Raw genomic sequence first — 18,384 nt, 5'->3', positions numbered from 1 at the left:
GATTAGCATTTTAGGGTGTTTCCCATCTCTTGCTGTTATAGACATGCTGCAGTTAATCCGTGTTTTTGCCTATGGTTAATCTGTGCATTCGCTGTTGAAGCATCTGCATGTACCTGTGCACACCTCAAGGGTAAAGCCTGGTAAGAGAAATTGCCATCCAAAGAGGGTGTTCCAGTTTTCACTGCCACCAGCAATGCTCTCATCCTTTTGAGAACAGGTTCAGATTTAGGGAATTCACAAGTCGTCAGAAAACAAACCCAGCTACAAGGTGCAGATCTAGCCAAACAAGTGGCAGATGTTCCAAGCCAGAACATTAGATTCTTGGGCTTCAGAAACTTGTGAAGCCAATTCTAAAAGAAAGCCAGAAATATGGTAAGCAATTAACTCGTTCTTTAAAACACCTTTTCTTCTAATTTCTGCTAAGAATAAATTACTTTCAGCAAGATAAATAAGCAATGCTATATCTTTACAAATCATTTCCTTTTTAAAAATCCAAATGTTAAGCTAACTGCTGCTTAAATATATGTTTAACCTTTATGATATTGACTCACTTGCAGCAGGAAGGAGAAAAGGCTGAGTATTCTTGCCCATCACCACCAATTAAGCCTAACACAAGCATCAGAGGGGAGATTGGGCAGTGGCTTCGACAGCCAATGAGCTGTGGACTCAGTTCCTCCTTGACCTGATTTTGTGAGTGACCAGCAGAAATGCTTCTTTGAAGCCTATTTTAGAATGTGAAGCACGCCCAGCTGTCTGACCTGTCCAGCTAACCTCTCAATCAGGTTGGTCTGTCATCTTCCTGAATCCTATAAGAACATTTCAAGGAAAACCCAAAGAACATATAAGGTGAATTATGGTCCTCCCTTGGAGTGACCTGAAGCACTGAACTGTCTGAAAGCTACATACGGTTTCTGGGAAAATAATCTTTTAAAAAATGTAGCACATACACTAACAATACTTAAAGAGTTCCTTACTGAGATGAGAAATCACCACTCTCTGACCCCCAGCAGGTGTCAACGTGTGACAACAGGTGACAGGACATACACAGTGCTTCCATCCAAGGAGGAATAAATCCAGGGCTCAGTGTATGCATTTCACAGCTCTTTATTGAGATTCAGAAAGAGTCTGCCAGTGGCGGATGTGTCAATGTCCCAGTTTACCCAGGCCTTCCGCTGCGTGAGTGACAGCATTTGTGACTGTGTTGGTCACTGTCTCAGTGACTTCCTTTGCCACTTTGTCTCCTTTCTCCTGGGCCTTCTTGAAGGCTTCGGAAATGGCTGTCAGTGAGAAAGAGGAATAATGTCTGGGTGAGCCAAGTAAACATTTCAAGCCACTTGCTAGACTAGTGTCACCTGGAGTGACCTGAGGGGTGTAGCAGTCTTCCTGGTTCAGGCCTGAGAGGAGCCCCGACAGGTTGGAGGGCAGCAGAGATCTGGAGGAATGTGTTCAAATTTTGTTTTATTTCCCCAAGCAACTTGTATCTATTTCTTCAACTATGAGTGAGGCTGAGTATCTGTTCATGGCCGTATTGCCTACTCATACTGCATTTTTCTGTGAACTGCCTATTTATATCCTTTGATCATTTTTATATGGGATTATCATTTCCACTTCAATTTTTTTCCTCAGTTTGTGGTTTTATTTTGACTTAGCTGGTAATTATTTTTGCTATAGAAAATCTGAAGTATTATATTGTCAAACTTACCTAATATTTCCTTTAAGGTTGTTGGTTTTTCTGTCATTGTTTTAAAAAAAAAGATCCTCCCATCTCTGAGATTATGCTAAAATCTCCTTTGCTTTCTTCTAACAATTTCATAATTTCATGTATTTGTATTAAGCCTTTGATTCACCTGGAATCTATTTTGTCGTAAGAATGAGTTACACATATGTTGTACTTTTTACATAGTTATACACACAACACATATACATACAAACATTTCCACAAATATGTATGTATATAAAATTTTATGTCTTAAATGTTTTGTCCCAGTGTGCTGCTGCATAGTTTTTTTAACATAGTCTTAGCATTCCCCAAAAAGGACTATCTAATTGGATCCTGCTTTAGCAAAGTTTGGTCTGTGGCCTCAGGTAGTGTAGATAATTGCATACCATGTGAAAGGGTGCAACATCTGGGGCAGGGTTTGACCTGGTTAGTCAAAAAACAGGTTGTTCTCAGCACCTAGCTTCCTTCCTTCCCTTCTTCCCTGTCCCTCCCTACCCCCATACCTTTCTCTCCAGCCTCCTTGGCATGTTCCACCACCTCCTTCACCACTCCCTCCACGGCATGAACTGAAAAGATGAGACAAGCCCAGAGTGAGAGCACAGTGCAAGCCAGCTTCTCCTTATGGCAAGCCCGGACAGCTCTGGATACCCTGAATGCAGCTCTAGGATATTGGCCCAGTGCGGATAAGCTGGCTCAAGAGAAGGAGACCAGGGTGAGGGGTGCAGGCTGCTGGGAGGAAAGTTGAGTGAAGCAGACAAGGACACAAGGTCCTCCATGCCCCTTGGTCTCATGCAGGCTGGAATGCTAACAAGCAAGTCCTCCTGCCAGCTAGGAACCTAGTGCCAATGCTGAGCCTGTCTGCCAGGTTACCACACCTCTAAAGTGTGCTGCTGTCCTGCCTTCAGTCAGATGGAGGCTGCAGCTGGATGCCATATCTAGAAGACTTCTCCAGCAAAACTGGTTCCTCAAATCCATTCCTCCAATAGGAGGGGACTCTGCCCATCTTGGAGTTGTTTAAAGTTTAGGTGGTATCCTGCTAGAATTGGAAAATTAGGAGTCAGGAGAACTGATTCTGATTCTAAGTCCCCCTCCACTGCTTGGTTGCCTGATCTGTGAATGAGAATAATACAGAATGCAGAGAGCTAGTGAAGGAGAACAGGGAGTGGTCAATACCAGCTACAGAGTTAACCAGTGAAATACAGACATGTTTGCAACCATTTATATCGAGAACGGCAAGCTTAAATATCAAACAGTCCAGGTGGAACCTGGATTATCCTCCCTAAATATAGCTGCAGATGCCTGCATACAGAGAAAGGGCTTCTGGGGGACTTGAAGACAGAGAAAATGTCCTTTACATAAATCCCAGGGGCTGACCTTGAACAGAATCAGACTTGGTGATTTCTTAATAGAGAAATCTTTGGAGCTTTAAAGTTATGGCAAAAATAATAACCCACCTTTTTTTTCCTGTATAGGATATTCAAAATAGGCTATTTGGCTATGGCAGAGCTCCCAGGTCTCAGAGAGAAGATTCAAGCCACTGGCTGCTACTCAGCACCCAGCTCCCCTCTACCTTCCAGCCCCACCCTTGGAGCCCCCTCTGAGATGGCCTCCCTCCTGCCCTCAGCCACATGGAAAGAGGGTTGCTTGGGCCAGTTGACCCCTCCTGGCTCCACCCCAAGCTGCCTTCCTCAGCTTTTGCTCCTGCCTCTCTATTTCTTTGTGGGACTGATTGCCCAGAACTCCTCATAGGGCCAAGACCTGCCCCAAAAGTTCAGGGATCAGCTTCCAATGGGCCTGGTCAAATTAGTCCCCAATCCCCCAGCCTGAGGAGAATGGCCCAGGCGGAAAGGAGTCTGGGGTCCTTACCAGCTTCCTCAGTGGCCTTCTCAGTGCGGTAGGCCAGGCCATCAGCAGCGAGTTTCCCGAAACCTCCCAGCATTGTGCAACGACAGGTAACAACTAAGCAGGATGCTGGGGCCTGGACCAGTGTGCTTTTATAGATGCCTCTGATGGTTGGCTGAGCTCTGGGGCACCAGCCCTTTCCCTGGAAGACTAGGAGGTCAGCTGGTGAGTCAGCACAGGCGTTGGCAGGAAGAAAAGCCTGGGTGGGGCCACACTAGCACTCTGATTGTGGTATTGCCCCTCTGGAAGCATGAGACCCCCATACCCTACATTCTGGGACCCTGTGAGGAGCAGAGAGGCAGAGCAGGACCAAAGCTAGACAAAAAGGTCAATTCTGGGGCATGCAGCTCCCCCCAGGCACAAGGCCTGAGTGCCCCACAGAATAAGAGACAGTGGTGATGGCAGCCCTGCCAGCCCTCTGGGCTTCTGGTTCTCCACAGCCTGGGCTCAGTTGTATAGCAAGACAAGGCCTAGGACTTCTAGCCTGCTGTCCAAGGTCCCCATGGTGGCCCATTCAGAGGTTTGGGAACTCTGTGGGCTTGTGAACCTAGGTGACCCCTCAGGCCAACAGCACAAGTGGAATGGAGGCCACTGCCTTCCCCCAATCCTAAGAACCTCAGCTCTTTAGAGTGGCCTTGTAGCCTCCATTGGACAGGTAGGGGGCTCAAAGTGATTCCTTGTCCAAAGCAGAGGAAGACAGATCCTAATCATTCCCGGGTCACAGTTGGCTGCTTCTCACACAAGGGAGAACTTGAGTGGCCCAGCAGTGGGGCAGCCAGCACATGAGGGAACCCGGCCCTCCCTGCACCTTAGGGCCTGGTCTCTTGGAAAGACACTGTGAAGTCAACTGTGTCCCCTTCCCCCTGCAACTCTGGGCATCCTAGGAATAAATAGAGGATGCCACCTTCATCTGGAGAGGTGCTTCTGACCTTTGAACTCTTGCTAGAAAGCCATTCTACCAGCCCCTGACAAAGCACATGCTTATGCGGCCAGGCTGCCTCCCTAGTTACTCAGGACAGAAAAAGATGCCTCAATCCCGTACCACATGATATTTCTCTTAGTCAGCGGCCTAAGTTGAGCCTCAGTTTCCTCATCTGTAAGATGGGGATAGCTACACCTTCCTGGTAATGTCACTGATAGTCATTATGATCACGCATGCAAGCTCTTGGTAAACTTCTGTTCCCTCTGCCTCATCACTGATGTGCAAGGGAGGGGCCACTTGGCAGTGAGCCCTGACCAACCACTGAGTAGGCCAAAGAGTGATGAAGGTATGAGGCTGCCTTGAAGCCAGAGGACTGAGAGACATGACCTCACTGGGCAGGAGTTGTGGAGGGAAGGTCCTCCAAGTCCCTATTCATGCAGTTCAGGCCTCGGGCAGGATTCTGAGGCTGCCTGCCCCTTGTAAGCCACCTCATCCCTTAGGGCTGCCCGGGAGGGTGCGGCAGGGCCTACTCAGTGTTTACCTGACCTCAGCCCTTCACAGCCTGGGTCCTACAGAGCTGAGGCCCTCCCACATTCTTAAGTAGCAATGGGAGGCCTCCAGAGCTGTGACCAGCCCCCAGTGTAGGCAGTGGACACTGTTGGCAGCAGTAACTATGGGTCCCAGGGACACAGCACCACAGGTGCCATTTTCATTTGGCTGGAGTGGTAAGGTCTTAAATAATTTTGAGAGGTCTTCTTAATAAAAAGAACATAATACTACTACTTTTGCAAGTTTTATAAATATACAGGGTACAGCAAAATGAATAGGTTTGTAGTTATTTGTATAGAAAATAACACAATAATTAATAAATAATAACACAAAGATAACTCTGTGTTTCATGAACTCACAACTGTAAACCTAGTCTTGCCAGATCCTAGGGACTCAGAGAGACTGTGAAAATGAGGACCCTGGACTTTCCGCAGATCTAGATGACTTTGTTCTCTTCTTATTATAGCCAAATACCAGAACATTTTTCTGCACAAGGCATCAGGCAATGCTGCCAAGGGTCAGGGTATTTCTGGAATGTGGCTGATGGGAATTGGATTGAGAGACCCATAGGGACATTCCCTGGACCCATCCGAGCCCCTTTTCTTTCCTCTGAGGTTGTTTGTGTGCCCCCTCCCCCACAGGGTCCTCTTTGTACCTAGCCCTGACTAGATAATGGTGCCACCCACCAGTACTGAGATGACTTCCAGAGTCCACAGACCCTTTCTCACCAGGCCCCACCCTGAGATACACCTCACAGGCCCCCTTTCCTCAGGAGTTCACCAGCTCCCTGACAGGCCCTTGTCAGGACTCAGCCACTCAGCAGACACTGGCCTGGTGCCAGCCCAGAACCTGCCCCACTACAACCTACAGGCTACTGCTGCCCTCACCACATCACTCCCCTGCCCATGAGACTTTGCTCCTCTTTAATGCACAGTCCTGGTGTAAGTACCCTGACTCCAGTTACAACACACCATGGCCCACATCTCCTGGCAAGGCTGGGCCCGAACACAAATCCCAAATGCCCAACAGGGAGAAAGCAACAGGCCTTGGGAGGCTATCTGCCCAGGACTAGACCCAAGTCCCAGACCTTGATGCTCTGGCTCAGGTCTAAGCCCACCTGGCCTTCCAGCTGCTGTGACAACTAACCTGTCCTCTCAGCTCAGCCTGGGGCTCCCTGAGGGCGGACTCCTTTCCAGCTAAGAATCAGGGACAGCTCAAAACCCTCCCAATCAGGGCTTGGTTCCTGGCAACTCCTACAAGGAACAACACTACCTGTCTGTACACCTACAACTAACAGAAAACAAAACTGAATGTAAACTGTAATTGAAAAATAAAAGTAAAAACAAAAACCTTAAAAAAAAAAAAAAAAAAAAACCTTGCCTGCCTAATGGGGTTGAGGATAACCCAAGAGGAAACCACCACATGTTGGAAGACCTTACCCGTGCTGGGCCCTAGTGGAGCAGCCCTTGAACATAGGCACCCTGTTAGCCTGTCCTGAGTCAGAAGGTCAAGTCCAGTCCTTGGCACAGAAAGAATCAGGTCTTGGCAGGAGCCAACCAGCTCTCCAAATGAAATCTGCTCAAAAACTCAGTTTGGCAAACCACCAACTACCTGCATCAAGTCAAGGAAAACCAATTTTTCATATAGCAATTTGCCAACTCAGCAATTAGAAATTCAGGGGGGAAATTAAGTACTTAAATTCTTTGGGCTGTCTTATATCTGAAGCATGACAATTTCTTGTGTGATTTGAATTGGAGGTGTTATGAATGTCCTGAGTTTCATGATTATCCAACTTGCCTATGCTTCTTCTACTTCTGCCTCCTGAATTTGAGCTCACAGTACACATTGAGCCCACATCTCCAGCACACACTGACCCTCCTAGCCACAGAGAGCCAAGCCCAGATTCCTGGAGACTTGGGGTGTCAGTCACCAAAGAAGGACTTCCCCTGCGTGTCAACACCCACACATTCATGGGTGTCAGTCAGGTTCCTAGTGAATATTAGAGGACACATGAAAGGTGTACTTGAGGAGAGGGACTGTTCACAAAGGTGTGAACAGACTTAAGGGAACTGATGAGGGATGGCGAGGTCCCCAGAGACCAGCAGCAGTGAGAATTGTTACTTCCCAGGACCTGGAGGGGTGAGGGGGACTGCACAGATGCTGAGGAGAGCTGTCCCTGTAGGAGAGCCTCACTGGACAGGAACTGCAGCCATCAGCGGCGGCAGCAGCGCAAAAGCCATTACAGACACACACATCAAACTTCAGAGAAACTAGGAGACTGGGAAACTACTGAAGCGTGTGTGTGTGTGGCGGTGAGGGGTCGGGGAGGCATTGCAGGGATCAGTCTCAGAGGTTACCAGTGCCTGGAGGAGAAGACCTCTGAGAGAGAACCCCTTGGGACAGAATTAAGACCTGAGGAAATGAAGAAAGAAGGGGAAGGTGACCAAGGAAGTCCTGAGGTGTCAGATCTCAGATGTTGCACCTGCAAGAGAGAAGGGAGTCCTTGAGAAGGCAAGAACTGACTGAATCCCTCAAGGATGCACCCTAAAACGAAGGCTGCAGGTAGAATCTTCCTGAAGCCAGGTGGTTTCTGAGAGGCAGTGCAGTTATGGATACACAGGAAAGTCCAACTCTTTTGTGAGAGAAGTGCAAGCTCCTGAGCAAAGAAGCCTGGGAGACTCCCCTGGCCCCACCCCCTCTCCCCTCAGGAATCTCCGGCTAATGTCTGAGAAATTCCACTTCAGATTTGAACTTAAGATTCCTGATGGCCTCCTATATGTCATGAATACCAAGTTTTTATGAATGATAGGGTAGCTTTCTCTCTTCCAACTCAATGTTAATTGATTTGCAAAAATAGTAGAGTTTCCATATTTTCCTTACCCAGTCTCCCCACTTGTTCACATCTTACATAACCACAGTATAATGGTCAGAACCAGGGAATTAACATTACCATATTCAGCTAAGTAAAATGTAAAATTATTTAATTAAATAATATGCTTAAATAAATTAGAATTATTTAACTAAGTTAAATATTAACGTATTAGCTAAACTAAAGACTTCATTAGAATTTCACCTGTTTTTCCACTAATATTATTTTTCTGTCTCCAAATTCTATCCAAGATCTCACACTACATTTAGATATTTCTCCTTAATCTCTTGTAGTTTTGTAGGACTGCAATAGAAGTCCCTCCCTATTTCCTTGTTTTTCATAACCTTGATACTTTTAAATTGTACTTATCAGTGGTTTTGTCAGATATTTTTTATTTGAGTTCATCTGATATTTTCTCATGCATGGGCTGAGATTATGTATTTTGGGCAAGAATACCACAAAAATCATGTATCCTTTCCAGTGTTTCATATCACAGAGTTCCTGATGTTGATATGTCTTCTTACTAATGATGTTAAACTTCATCATTTGGTTAAGTTGGTCTCTGCTGGGTCTCCACAGTAAAGTTACTATCCTTCTCTTGTAGTTAATAAACATCTAAGGAGAGATACTTGGAGACTATGCAAGTATTGTTTCTCTGCAAACTAAAAAATTTAATTGTGGTAAAATACACATAACATAGTCTTTACCATCTTAAATAACTTTTTTTAATTTTTAAATTTTATTTTATGTGCAAAGAGCTAGCCATTCTGCAATAAGGTGGATGTCTTGAAGGACCCATTCAAAGCAGTTCACTTAGTCCAACTTAATGAAGCCTATATACTTCGCGTACTGACAGAAACACTGGCCGCACATACTAATAAGGCCGTACTTCCGGATCAGGCAGTGCCGGTTTGAGCAGTTGCGGCAAAAATGAGAACCCTGGCCGAATTTTCTCAGATAGCTCCAGTACAGCTACTGGTGACCCATCTTGCTCTCTCTGCTACAATGAGGCAAAAGGAAAGACCATCTTAACTATCTTTAAGTGTACAGCCGAGTAGTGTTATGTATTCACATTGTCGTGCAGCTGATCTCCAGAACTTTTTCATCTTGCAAAACTGAAACTCTGCACCTAATAAATAACTCCCCAATCCCCCTCCTCTTAGCCCCTTATAACTACCATTCTACTTTCTGTTTCTATGAGTTTGACTACTCAAAGGAACTCATAAAAGTAGAATCATATAGTATTTGTCTTTTTGTAACTGGCTTATTTTCCCTAGCATAATGTCCTCAAGGTTCATCCATGTCATGGCATGTGTCAAAATTCCCTTCCTTTTTAAGGCTGAACAATATTACATTATATGTATATACCACATTTTGTTTATCCATTCGTCCGTCAGTGGACATTTGCCTTACTATTTTGAATAATGATGTTATGAACATGGGTTGCAAACATTTTTTTAAGAACCCGCTTTCAGTTCTTTTGAATATATATCCAGGAGTCCTATTGCTAGATCATATGGTAATTCTACTCTTAATTTTTTCAGGAACTGCCATCATGTTTTCCATAATGACTGCATCATTTTACATTCCCAACCAACAGTGTACAAGGGTCCCAACTTCTGCACATCCCCACCAATACTGGTTACTGTGTTTTGTTTTCAAATTCTTACCTGAGGACACATTTATTCTTTTTGAGAGAGAGAGAGAGAAACACCAATGTGAGAAACATCGATTGCCTCCCATATGTGCTGCAACCAGAGATCAAACCCACAACCTAAGTATGCGCCCTGACTGGGAAATGAACCTGCAGCCTTTTGCAGTATGGAACAGTGTTGCAACCAACTGAGCCATCTAGCCAGGGCTGTGTTGTTGTTGTTGTTGTTGTTTTAATAGCAGCCATCCTAATGAGTAGGGCTGTGTTGTTGTTGTTATTGTTTTAATAGCAGCCATCCTAGTAAGATCATATTTCATTGTAGTTTTGATTGGTATTTCTCTAATGACAGGTGATGTTGAATGACATTTCAGCATGCATATGGCATTTTATATCCATATCAACCATTTCTACATAATCTTTCAAGAAATGTCTATTCAAGTCCTTTATCAATTTTAATTGGAATATTATTTTTATTGTTAAATTAAAAAGAATTCTTTAGATATTCTGGACATTATTAACCTCTTTTCAGATATGACCTGTAAATTTTTTCCCATCCCATAGGTTACCTTTTCACTTGCTGGTTGTGTCTTCTGATGCACAGTTTTTAATTTTGAGGTAGTCCAGTTTATCTAGTTTTTCTTCTGTTGCCTGTGCCTACAGTGTCATAGCCATGAAATTATTGCCAAATCCATGTAATCAAGCTTTCTTCCTGTGTTTTCTCCTAAAAGTTTTATAGTTTCAGGTCTTACATCTATGTTTTTTATTTATTTGTAGTTAATTTTTGTATGTGGTACCAAGGTTAAGTGTTCAACTTCAGTCTTTTACATGTGAATATCCAGTTTTCCCCAAACCATTTGTTGAAAAGATTGTCCTTTTCCCATTGAATGATCTTGGCACACTTGTCAAAAAACATTAGACCTCTTCTCAAACTTTTGCACACTAATTTTAGCATCCATCAGTGGACCTTCCCTGGAATAATTATTTTTGTGATGTCTGCCTAATGGTGATTCACTGTTTTCCTTTTCTTCTACCTTAATTAATTAATTAATTAATTAATTAATTAATTAGAATTCTACAGTAAGAGTTGCCTCTTCTCCACATTTATTTGATCCATTATTTACTCATATCAGTGTGGATTCCTGAATACAGTATTTATCTTACTCTATTGGTTAAATCCCAATACTATCATTATTTATTTTGTTGCTCAAATCAATCTAGCTTTAGCCATTAGAAACTCCTTCAGGTTGGCTCCTGTGTGCTTTCAATAAACTCATATATTTTCTTTTCTTTTCATTTCTTTTCTTCCTTTCCTTCTTTCTATCATCTTTATTTCTTTCTATCTATTTGTTTTAGCACTTTCTGGCACTACAAGGATATTGAAGGCTGATCTTGTATTTTCCCACCCCACCCCTACAATCAACTACTTCTCCTTGGAGTTTTATTAGGGAGTGGTATTTAGAGATCAAGATCTGGATGATAGGTACGCTCATTGCTACTGGGATATCATTGCTCTTAAGACTCTCAGCATGAACTAACAGGGGGGAATGTGGGTAAGAGGGGATATGCAGGGTAAAGGGAGAAAATGGAACAACTGTAATAGCATAATCAATAAAATATATTTAAAAAAAGACTCTCAGCAGATAGCTCTAGGAAGTATATCTATGTATTTACTAACATTTTCATACACACACATATATTTCTTTATTAGTACATATAATTAAAAAACATGAGTACATATTGATACCTTAGATTCCTGTCCAACACCACAGGGTTCATTTTAGAGTTCCCTATTCCTTATTTGTTATTTCTTCCTCCAACAATTATCATCTGTAATATATTTACATGTACAATTAATTGTAGTATGTACAGTAGTCCCCACCTTAATAACAATTTTGCTTTTCGTGGTTTCAGTTACCCATGGTCAATTTTGGTCCTGAATATAAATGAAAAATTCCAAAAATAAACAATACATAAGTTTTAAATTGTGTACTGTTCTGAGTAGCATGATGAAACCTCACACCATTCTATCATACTCTATCATGCTTGGATGTGAATCATCCATTTGTCCACCATATCCTTGAAAAGTAGTGATCCTGGCAATTTGGATATGTCAATGGGAAGCCATGATGTGCTTCTTTAAGTGAAAAGGTGTGTATGTATAGGAAGAAGACAGTATACATAGAGTTTGATACTACCTGCAGTATCAGGCATCAACTGGAGGGCAGTCTTTGGAATATATCCTCCATGGATAAATGGTAGTATATATACATTTTCAGAACTGCTAACCCACAGTCCTGTGAGAAACACATTAACTGGCTAGATTACAGAATTTATGTAAGTTATTTTTGCCTTTAGCCTTACAGGATCCAGTCAATACAGTCATATGTCACATAATGACATTTTGCTCAATGATAGACCATATATATGACAATGGTCCCATAAGATTATAATGGAGCTGACAAATTCCTATTGCTTAATGAACTCAGCTATTGTAACATCATAATGCAATGTATTACTCACATGTTTTTGGTGATGCTGGTGTAAACAAACCTACTGTGCTGCCAGTAAGACAGAAGTATAGCACGTTCAATTATGTACAGTTTGTAAATACTCAAAAATGATGATAAACAACTGTTACTGGCTTATGTATTTACTATATTATACATACCTTTTATCATTATTTTAGAGTATACTCTTTCTACCTATAAAGTATAAAACTGTATGCTGGGTTACACTGGCAGGAGTTCCAAACATCTTGTGTTTACTGTGTCTCTTGTTTGCATCATTTTCTCTTGTGCTTAATTTAATCACTCGTTGTTTTGTGCAGTAACATGCTGTACAGACTTAGAGCCTAAGAGCAATAGGCTGTACCATGTGGCCTAGGTGTGTAGGCTTGTGGACGTGCACTCCATGATGCTCATGCCATGATGAAATAGCCCAATGGCATATATATATTATTGATTATGCCATTACATTTGTTCTATTTTCCCCCTCATTCCCCTCCACCCTGCACACCCTTCCCCCACTATTCCCCCCTTTAGTTCATGAACACGTGTCTCAAGTTCTTTAGATTCTATATTTCCCTTGCTATTCTTACCCTCCCCCCTATCTATTTTCTACCTACCATCTATGCTACTTATTTTCTGTACCTTCTCCTCCCTTATCCTACTCCCACTCCCCTGTTGCTAACCCTCCATGAGATCTTCATTTCTATGTTCACTCCTGATCTAGCTGTCCTCTTAGTTTGCTTTTGTTTTAGGTGTGGTTCTTAGTAACTGTGCGTTTGCTGTCCTTTCACTGTTCATCTTTTTTATCTTCTTTTTCTTAGGTAAGTCCCTTTAACATTTCATATAATAAGGGCTTGGTGATGGTGAACTCCTTGAATTTGATCTTATCTGAGAAGCACTTTATCTGTCCTTCAATTCTAAATGAAGATTTTGCTGGATAGATCAATCTTGGTTGTAGGTCTTTGGTTTTCATGACTTGGAATACTTCTTTCCAGCCCCTTCTTGCCTGTAAGGTCTCTTTTGAGAAATCCACTGAGTCTGATGGGGACTCCTTTATAGGTGACTGTCCCCTTATCTCTTGCTGCTTCTAGGATTCTGTCTTTCATTTTAATCTTGGCTAATGTAATTCTGATGTGCCTTGGTGTGTTCCTTCTTGGGTCCAACTTCTTTGGGACTCTCTGAGCTTCCTGGATTTCCTGGAAGTCTATTTCCTTTGCCAGATTGGGGAAGTTCTCTTTTATTATTGTTCAAATAAGGTTTCCGCTCGTGACTGTTCCTCTTCCCCTTCTGGTACCCCTATAATTCGGATGTTGGAGTGTTTAAAGATGTCCTGGAGGTACCTAAGCCTCTCCTCCTTTTTTTTGAATTCTTGTTTCTTTATCCTTTTCTGTTTGGTCATTTTTTTCCTTCCTTCTGGTCTGCTCCCTTGATTTGAGTCCCAGTTTCCTTTCCATTACTTTTGGTTTCCTGTGCATTTCCATTCATTTCAATTAGTTTAGCCTTCATATGTTCCTCTAATTTGACTAAAATCAACCAGTTCTGTGAGCATCCTGATCACCAGTGTTTTGAACTGTGCATCTGAAAGTTTGGCTATTTCTTCAGCGCCTAGATTTATCGGTTCTGGGGCTCTGAGTTGTTCTTGAGCCATGTTTTGATCTGTTTTGTTACGGATGAGGAGAGGCGCCTTAGGTGTTCACCAGGGTAGGGCCACGCAGGTCGCTGGTTTGTGAAGCTGTATGTGGGGGTGCGGTCAGAGAGGGAGCAATGGCGGTCCTCTCTACTCACCCAGTCCACCTCACCACTTGCCCCCACCTGTTTATGAGCACAAATGTGTGAGCCCGCGGCTATGCATGGGGGCCTGCAAGGCCTGTCTCAATGCTTGTCTCTTCACTAGTTTATCTACGTGCAAATGCGCCACTGCAGACAGCCAGCCGCGCCCTGCCCTCCTTGGGTCCACCCGTAGCTAACCCACACCTGGGATTTGCGCCCTCGGCTGCCTGCACAGCGCCCAGGTCGGGGTCTGTTTTGCCCGACCTGCTCCGCTGCTAGCTTTGCCCCTCTCACTGGTTTAGCTGAGCAGTTTGTTGTTTTCAGACTCCGTATTGTTCAATTTTCTGTGATTTGGTTATGTTTATTGTTGTTAAAACTTTGTTGTTTTTAGATTTGGTTGTGCGAGGAAGCAAAGTGTTTCCACCTACCCCTCCATCTTGGCAGAAGTCCTCAGCACATTTCTCACCTGCATCCCCGTCATCCAGTGGCACACAACTGTGTACTATTTTCCAAAGCTATTTAGGTTTTTTTTTCCTTTCCCACCCTTTCACAGTGACCACTTTCTTCATTTGTAGTAGAGTTAGGATTGTTCGTTAGTGTTTATATTCCATTCTGTGTTCCCGTGTACTACATTCCAGATGTTTTTAGTTATTTGTTTATTGGGAGAGGGTATGTGAAACACTACTATGGTTTTTCAAGTCAGAACTTCACAAAAATATAAAACTCAGAAAAGTGCCTTTCTCTTCTCTTCTACCCTGTTCCCATTCACTCTTTATTTCCATTACTCCCACCTCTTACCCCACCTCCAAGTAACCAATCTCTTTAGATTCTGGTTTATCCTTCCTGCATTTTCTTTCTACAAATATGTAGAGAAGTGCATTTTCTTACATCCTCTTTTCTTTACAGAAAAGATAGCCTAACATGAATGTGCTGTTTTGCACTTCACTTTTTTCTACCTAACAATAAAAACCTGATATTTTTAAAGTACGAAAAAGAATGCCAACACAACATTCATTGCATATGAAGAAATCCCACCAAAAAATTTACCTCAAAGAATGCATGTGAAAGAAGCCAGCGACGTCCACATCCAGGTGGCTTCGGGAGGATGTGGTGTGTTAAATCCCTCCACATCCTGCACAAACCCCAGGTCAGCTCTGGCCCACTGACCTGGAGTCGATGTTATTGTTGGAAAGGACAAAAAAGGTAGAAAGATTCTACAATAGATGATCTCTTTTAAAAAATTTTGAAAGATTTTATTTATTTATTTTTTAGACAGAGAGGCAGGGAGGGAGAAAGAGGGAGAAAAACATCAATTCGTGGTGGCCTCTTGCCCACTCCCTACTGGGGACTCTGCCCACAACCCAGGCTTGTGCCCTTGTGTGGGAATCCAACCTGCAAGGGTTTGGTCTGCAGGCCATGGCTCAATCCACTGAGCTACACCAGCCAGGGCTCTGATCCATTTTAATGGTTGGAACAGAAGCTGGGATAGATGTGCAGCTGAAGATCATGTTCTCCGTGACACCAATGACAATCTGAGATTACAGTGTAAATTGGCAAGGAAAGCTGTAGCTCACCTAAGCACAGAAGAAAGAAGCACAGCCTGTTACCTGGTGTTGATTCTGTCCTAAAAAGCCTCCTGTTGAAGACAAAGATGAAAATGATGAGAATTCAATTAGCACTTCCTCTGATGACAGTAGTGGAGAAAAGGATGAGTAGTAAGTGAAGAAATTGACCTTGAAAGAAAGACTGTAGTAAAGGAAGAACTGGAGCAGCACACAAAAAGGGAGATGGAAGAAAGAACAGTAACTACAAACATACCTGAAGTTCAAAAGAAGGAGCTGGTAGATAATTACTACATCAACAGGAGGAAACAGTTAATGAAACTTCCATGCCAGAGCAACATCATAATTATTTTTGGAATCCCAGCTGAAGCATTTTGCTATCAATGCAGCCTTTTCAGACAATGAGTGGTCTCCTCATCATCACTCTGTGTCACATGCCAACAGGAACGTCCATTATATCCCAACAGCAGAGAATGTTGACCTTTGTAAAGAGACGGTGGGTTGATGAAAAATAGCCTTTGATTATACTCTCCCATTGGTTTTGCAGTATCCACATGAACAAGTTTAGTTTCAAAACTAGTCCAATTTTTTTCCAATTAAGGAAAGCAATACAAACACTAATAAGAACCAGGAGGAGCTCTCTGCAAGTCCATCTTTGTTGAATCCGTCCACTCTACAATCCACGAAGAGTCAGCCAATCACAGGTGACTGGGCCACCCCTAAAAGGCACAAAGCTAAGCCAGAAGCTTTGCAGTCTCTGTAAAACTTTATTTCAAACCCAGTCATGGGTTCACACAACCTTCTTTTTTTATTCTTATTTTAACTTTTTAAAAACACAAAATTCCATGCACAAAAATAGAAAACAACAGACACTTACAAATACATTGTAATAATCCAAGGTGCCTAGCTATGACAATTGTCACAACCCCAGGTGTCTTCTCAGTTTGTTTCAGAACTCAAGGGGTTGGCTGCATGGGCTGCTCTACTCAAGAACAAGAGACGTGGTTGTCTCAAGGTAGTTTCATTTACTTGCAGCAAGTAAAGGAGACAGAGGATTTATATCCAAAGCTCTGTAGCCTAGAAGGGAGGCTCAGTCATTGCTTATATACACAGTATTTGGTCAATTATTTCTTTTTTGCAGTTGTCCATATTTACTGGATTGGGTTCATGTCAAACCCATCCTATTTACAGCTAGTTTGCAGAATATTGTGCTACATTTTAACATTTAGCAAGAATAACCTTTAGTATTAACATTTAGAACTTCCCAGACCTTAAAACCCTTGTTCTAGCTGACAAGTTCATCTGAGAATATTCCATTCTTGAGGAAATTTCTGGAGGACTAACTGTAATAAACCAAGAGATAGCAGAAAATATTCCAGGAAAGGAATGGCAGAAAGCTTTTAATACCTTCAGTTGCAGATCTAAGATAAAAAAAAGGTGTGGCTCAGAGTGGAGGAATAGAATGTAAATATTACGTTTTCACAAAGTAGAAATGAGACAGCTAACCAAAAATAACAAAGAGAGGGGAAAGAGAAGGTGGAAAGTAGAAAAATCTGCCCCTTGTCTCTCATGTAATGGGAATGAGAGCTGAGAAGTCAAGTGGAACCAAAAGATAATGCTAGTGACTGTCTTTTGCCAATTGAGAAACTGAAATTTGGAGATTTAGGAATTATTTGGAAAATTGCTAAGGAAAAATTGATATTTGGAGACTTGACTGAGACTCAGCAGATGTAGTGGCCACAGCATTCTCTTCCTCAGCCAGTCTGGGCTCAACCAGTTTCCTGAACTTCATGGAGACAGGCCTGGGCTCCTATGGCTTCTCATGGGGTACTCTGGCACCATGCCCACTGTGTTCCAGACATGGGGCAAAAGACAACTCCAACCTAGCTAGCCCTGCTCTTGAGAACACACTGTGGGGGGGACACAGTAATAAGCATTTGCATGGTCCCGTGGGTACACCAGCTGCATGAGGGGTGGGGGTAGTATAGAAGGAGCTGCATTGAAGAGCTGGCACCACGATGAACTTGACAATATGTGAACTCATTGCTATCCAGTAGGTGAATCAAAGGAATCATTCCTGAATTTCTTTAGCAGATGTTGCCAGAACACCAATCCAGGCAGGGCATGCATTAATCAGTGAAAGAAACTTAGTTGCATTCCCACGGACAGTCATCACAGAGATGCACACAGGAAAGTGACTGATTAGAATAACTGTGGAAAAGAAGTACAGGGAGTGTGAGAATGCATCAATGGTGACTAGACTCATTCTGGGTGTGTGTGTATTGCGGGCCCATCAGGGAAGCTGAAATCTGAGGGATGAAAGAGTGGGAGCCACCTGGACAAGGGTAGTTCATGGGGAAAAAATAGCATTCCAGGCAGAAAAAAAAAAAAAACAAAAAAAAACGCATGCAAAGAGCCTGAGGTGAGCAGGAACTGAAAAAAGGTCCATGTCAAGAGAGACGAGAAAAAGGTCCATGTGGACTTTTTTGAGGAGGCTGAGAGAAGTAAGTTGTAGTGAGAGGAGGCTTTTAAAAATATATCTATTTTTAAATTTTTTTAGAGAGAGGGGAAGGGAAGGAGAAAGAGTGGGAGAGAAACATCAATGTGTGGTTGCCTCTCATGTGTCCCCCACTAGGGACCTGGCCTGCAACCCAGGCATGTGCCTCAACCGGGAATCAAATCAGTGACCCTTTACTTCACAGGCCAGCACTCAATTCACTGAGCTACACCAACCAGGGCAAGAGGAGGCTTTTGTTTGCAACAGAAAACCTAGTACACAGTGGCTCAAACGATGAGGAACTGCATCCTCTCACCTAGCATGTGGCAGATGAAGGATTAATTTAGGGACTGAATAAAGGAAACCCAGGACCCAGGTTCTTTTTATATTTCTGCTCTGCCTTAATCGGCAAGTTGGCTGTTCCTTCGGCTT

At 43.0% G+C, this 18,384-nt stretch overlaps 1 protein-coding gene and 2 pseudogenes across 1 annotated transcript; 1 reads left to right on the top strand and 2 right to left on the bottom strand.

Annotated features, from left to right (window-relative positions):
• Positions 1–1,143: 1,143 nt before the first annotated feature.
• FAM25A (family with sequence similarity 25 member A) lies at positions 1,144–3,707 on the bottom strand. Its single transcript, XM_037163372.2, has 3 exons — positions 3,587–3,707; positions 2,224–2,286; positions 1,144–1,277 (listed from the first exon to the last, which is right to left on the bottom strand). The coding sequence occupies exons 1-3, from the start codon at positions 3,657–3,659 to the stop codon at positions 1,144–1,146; spliced, it is 270 nt and encodes an 89-aa protein (XP_037019267.2). The 5' UTR covers positions 3,660–3,707.
• A 5,068-nt stretch (positions 3,708–8,775) lies between these two features.
• LOC119062385 (40S ribosomal protein S29-like) lies at positions 8,776–8,973 on the bottom strand (annotated as a pseudogene).
• A 5,975-nt stretch (positions 8,974–14,948) lies between these two features.
• Positions 14,949–16,218, top strand: LOC119062391 (male-specific lethal 3 homolog; annotated as a pseudogene).
• Positions 16,219–18,384: the final 2,166 nt, after the last annotated feature.

The sequence above is a fragment of the Artibeus jamaicensis genome, unplaced genomic scaffold (assembly GCF_021234435.1).
Source record: "Artibeus jamaicensis isolate MK-2021 breed Jamaican fruit bat unplaced genomic scaffold, CSHL_Jam_final contig_332, whole genome shotgun sequence".
In the NCBI taxonomy this organism is placed as follows: Eukaryota; Metazoa; Chordata; class Mammalia; order Chiroptera; family Phyllostomidae; genus Artibeus; species Artibeus jamaicensis.
This window is presented reverse-complemented; position numbering and strand designations above follow the sequence as displayed.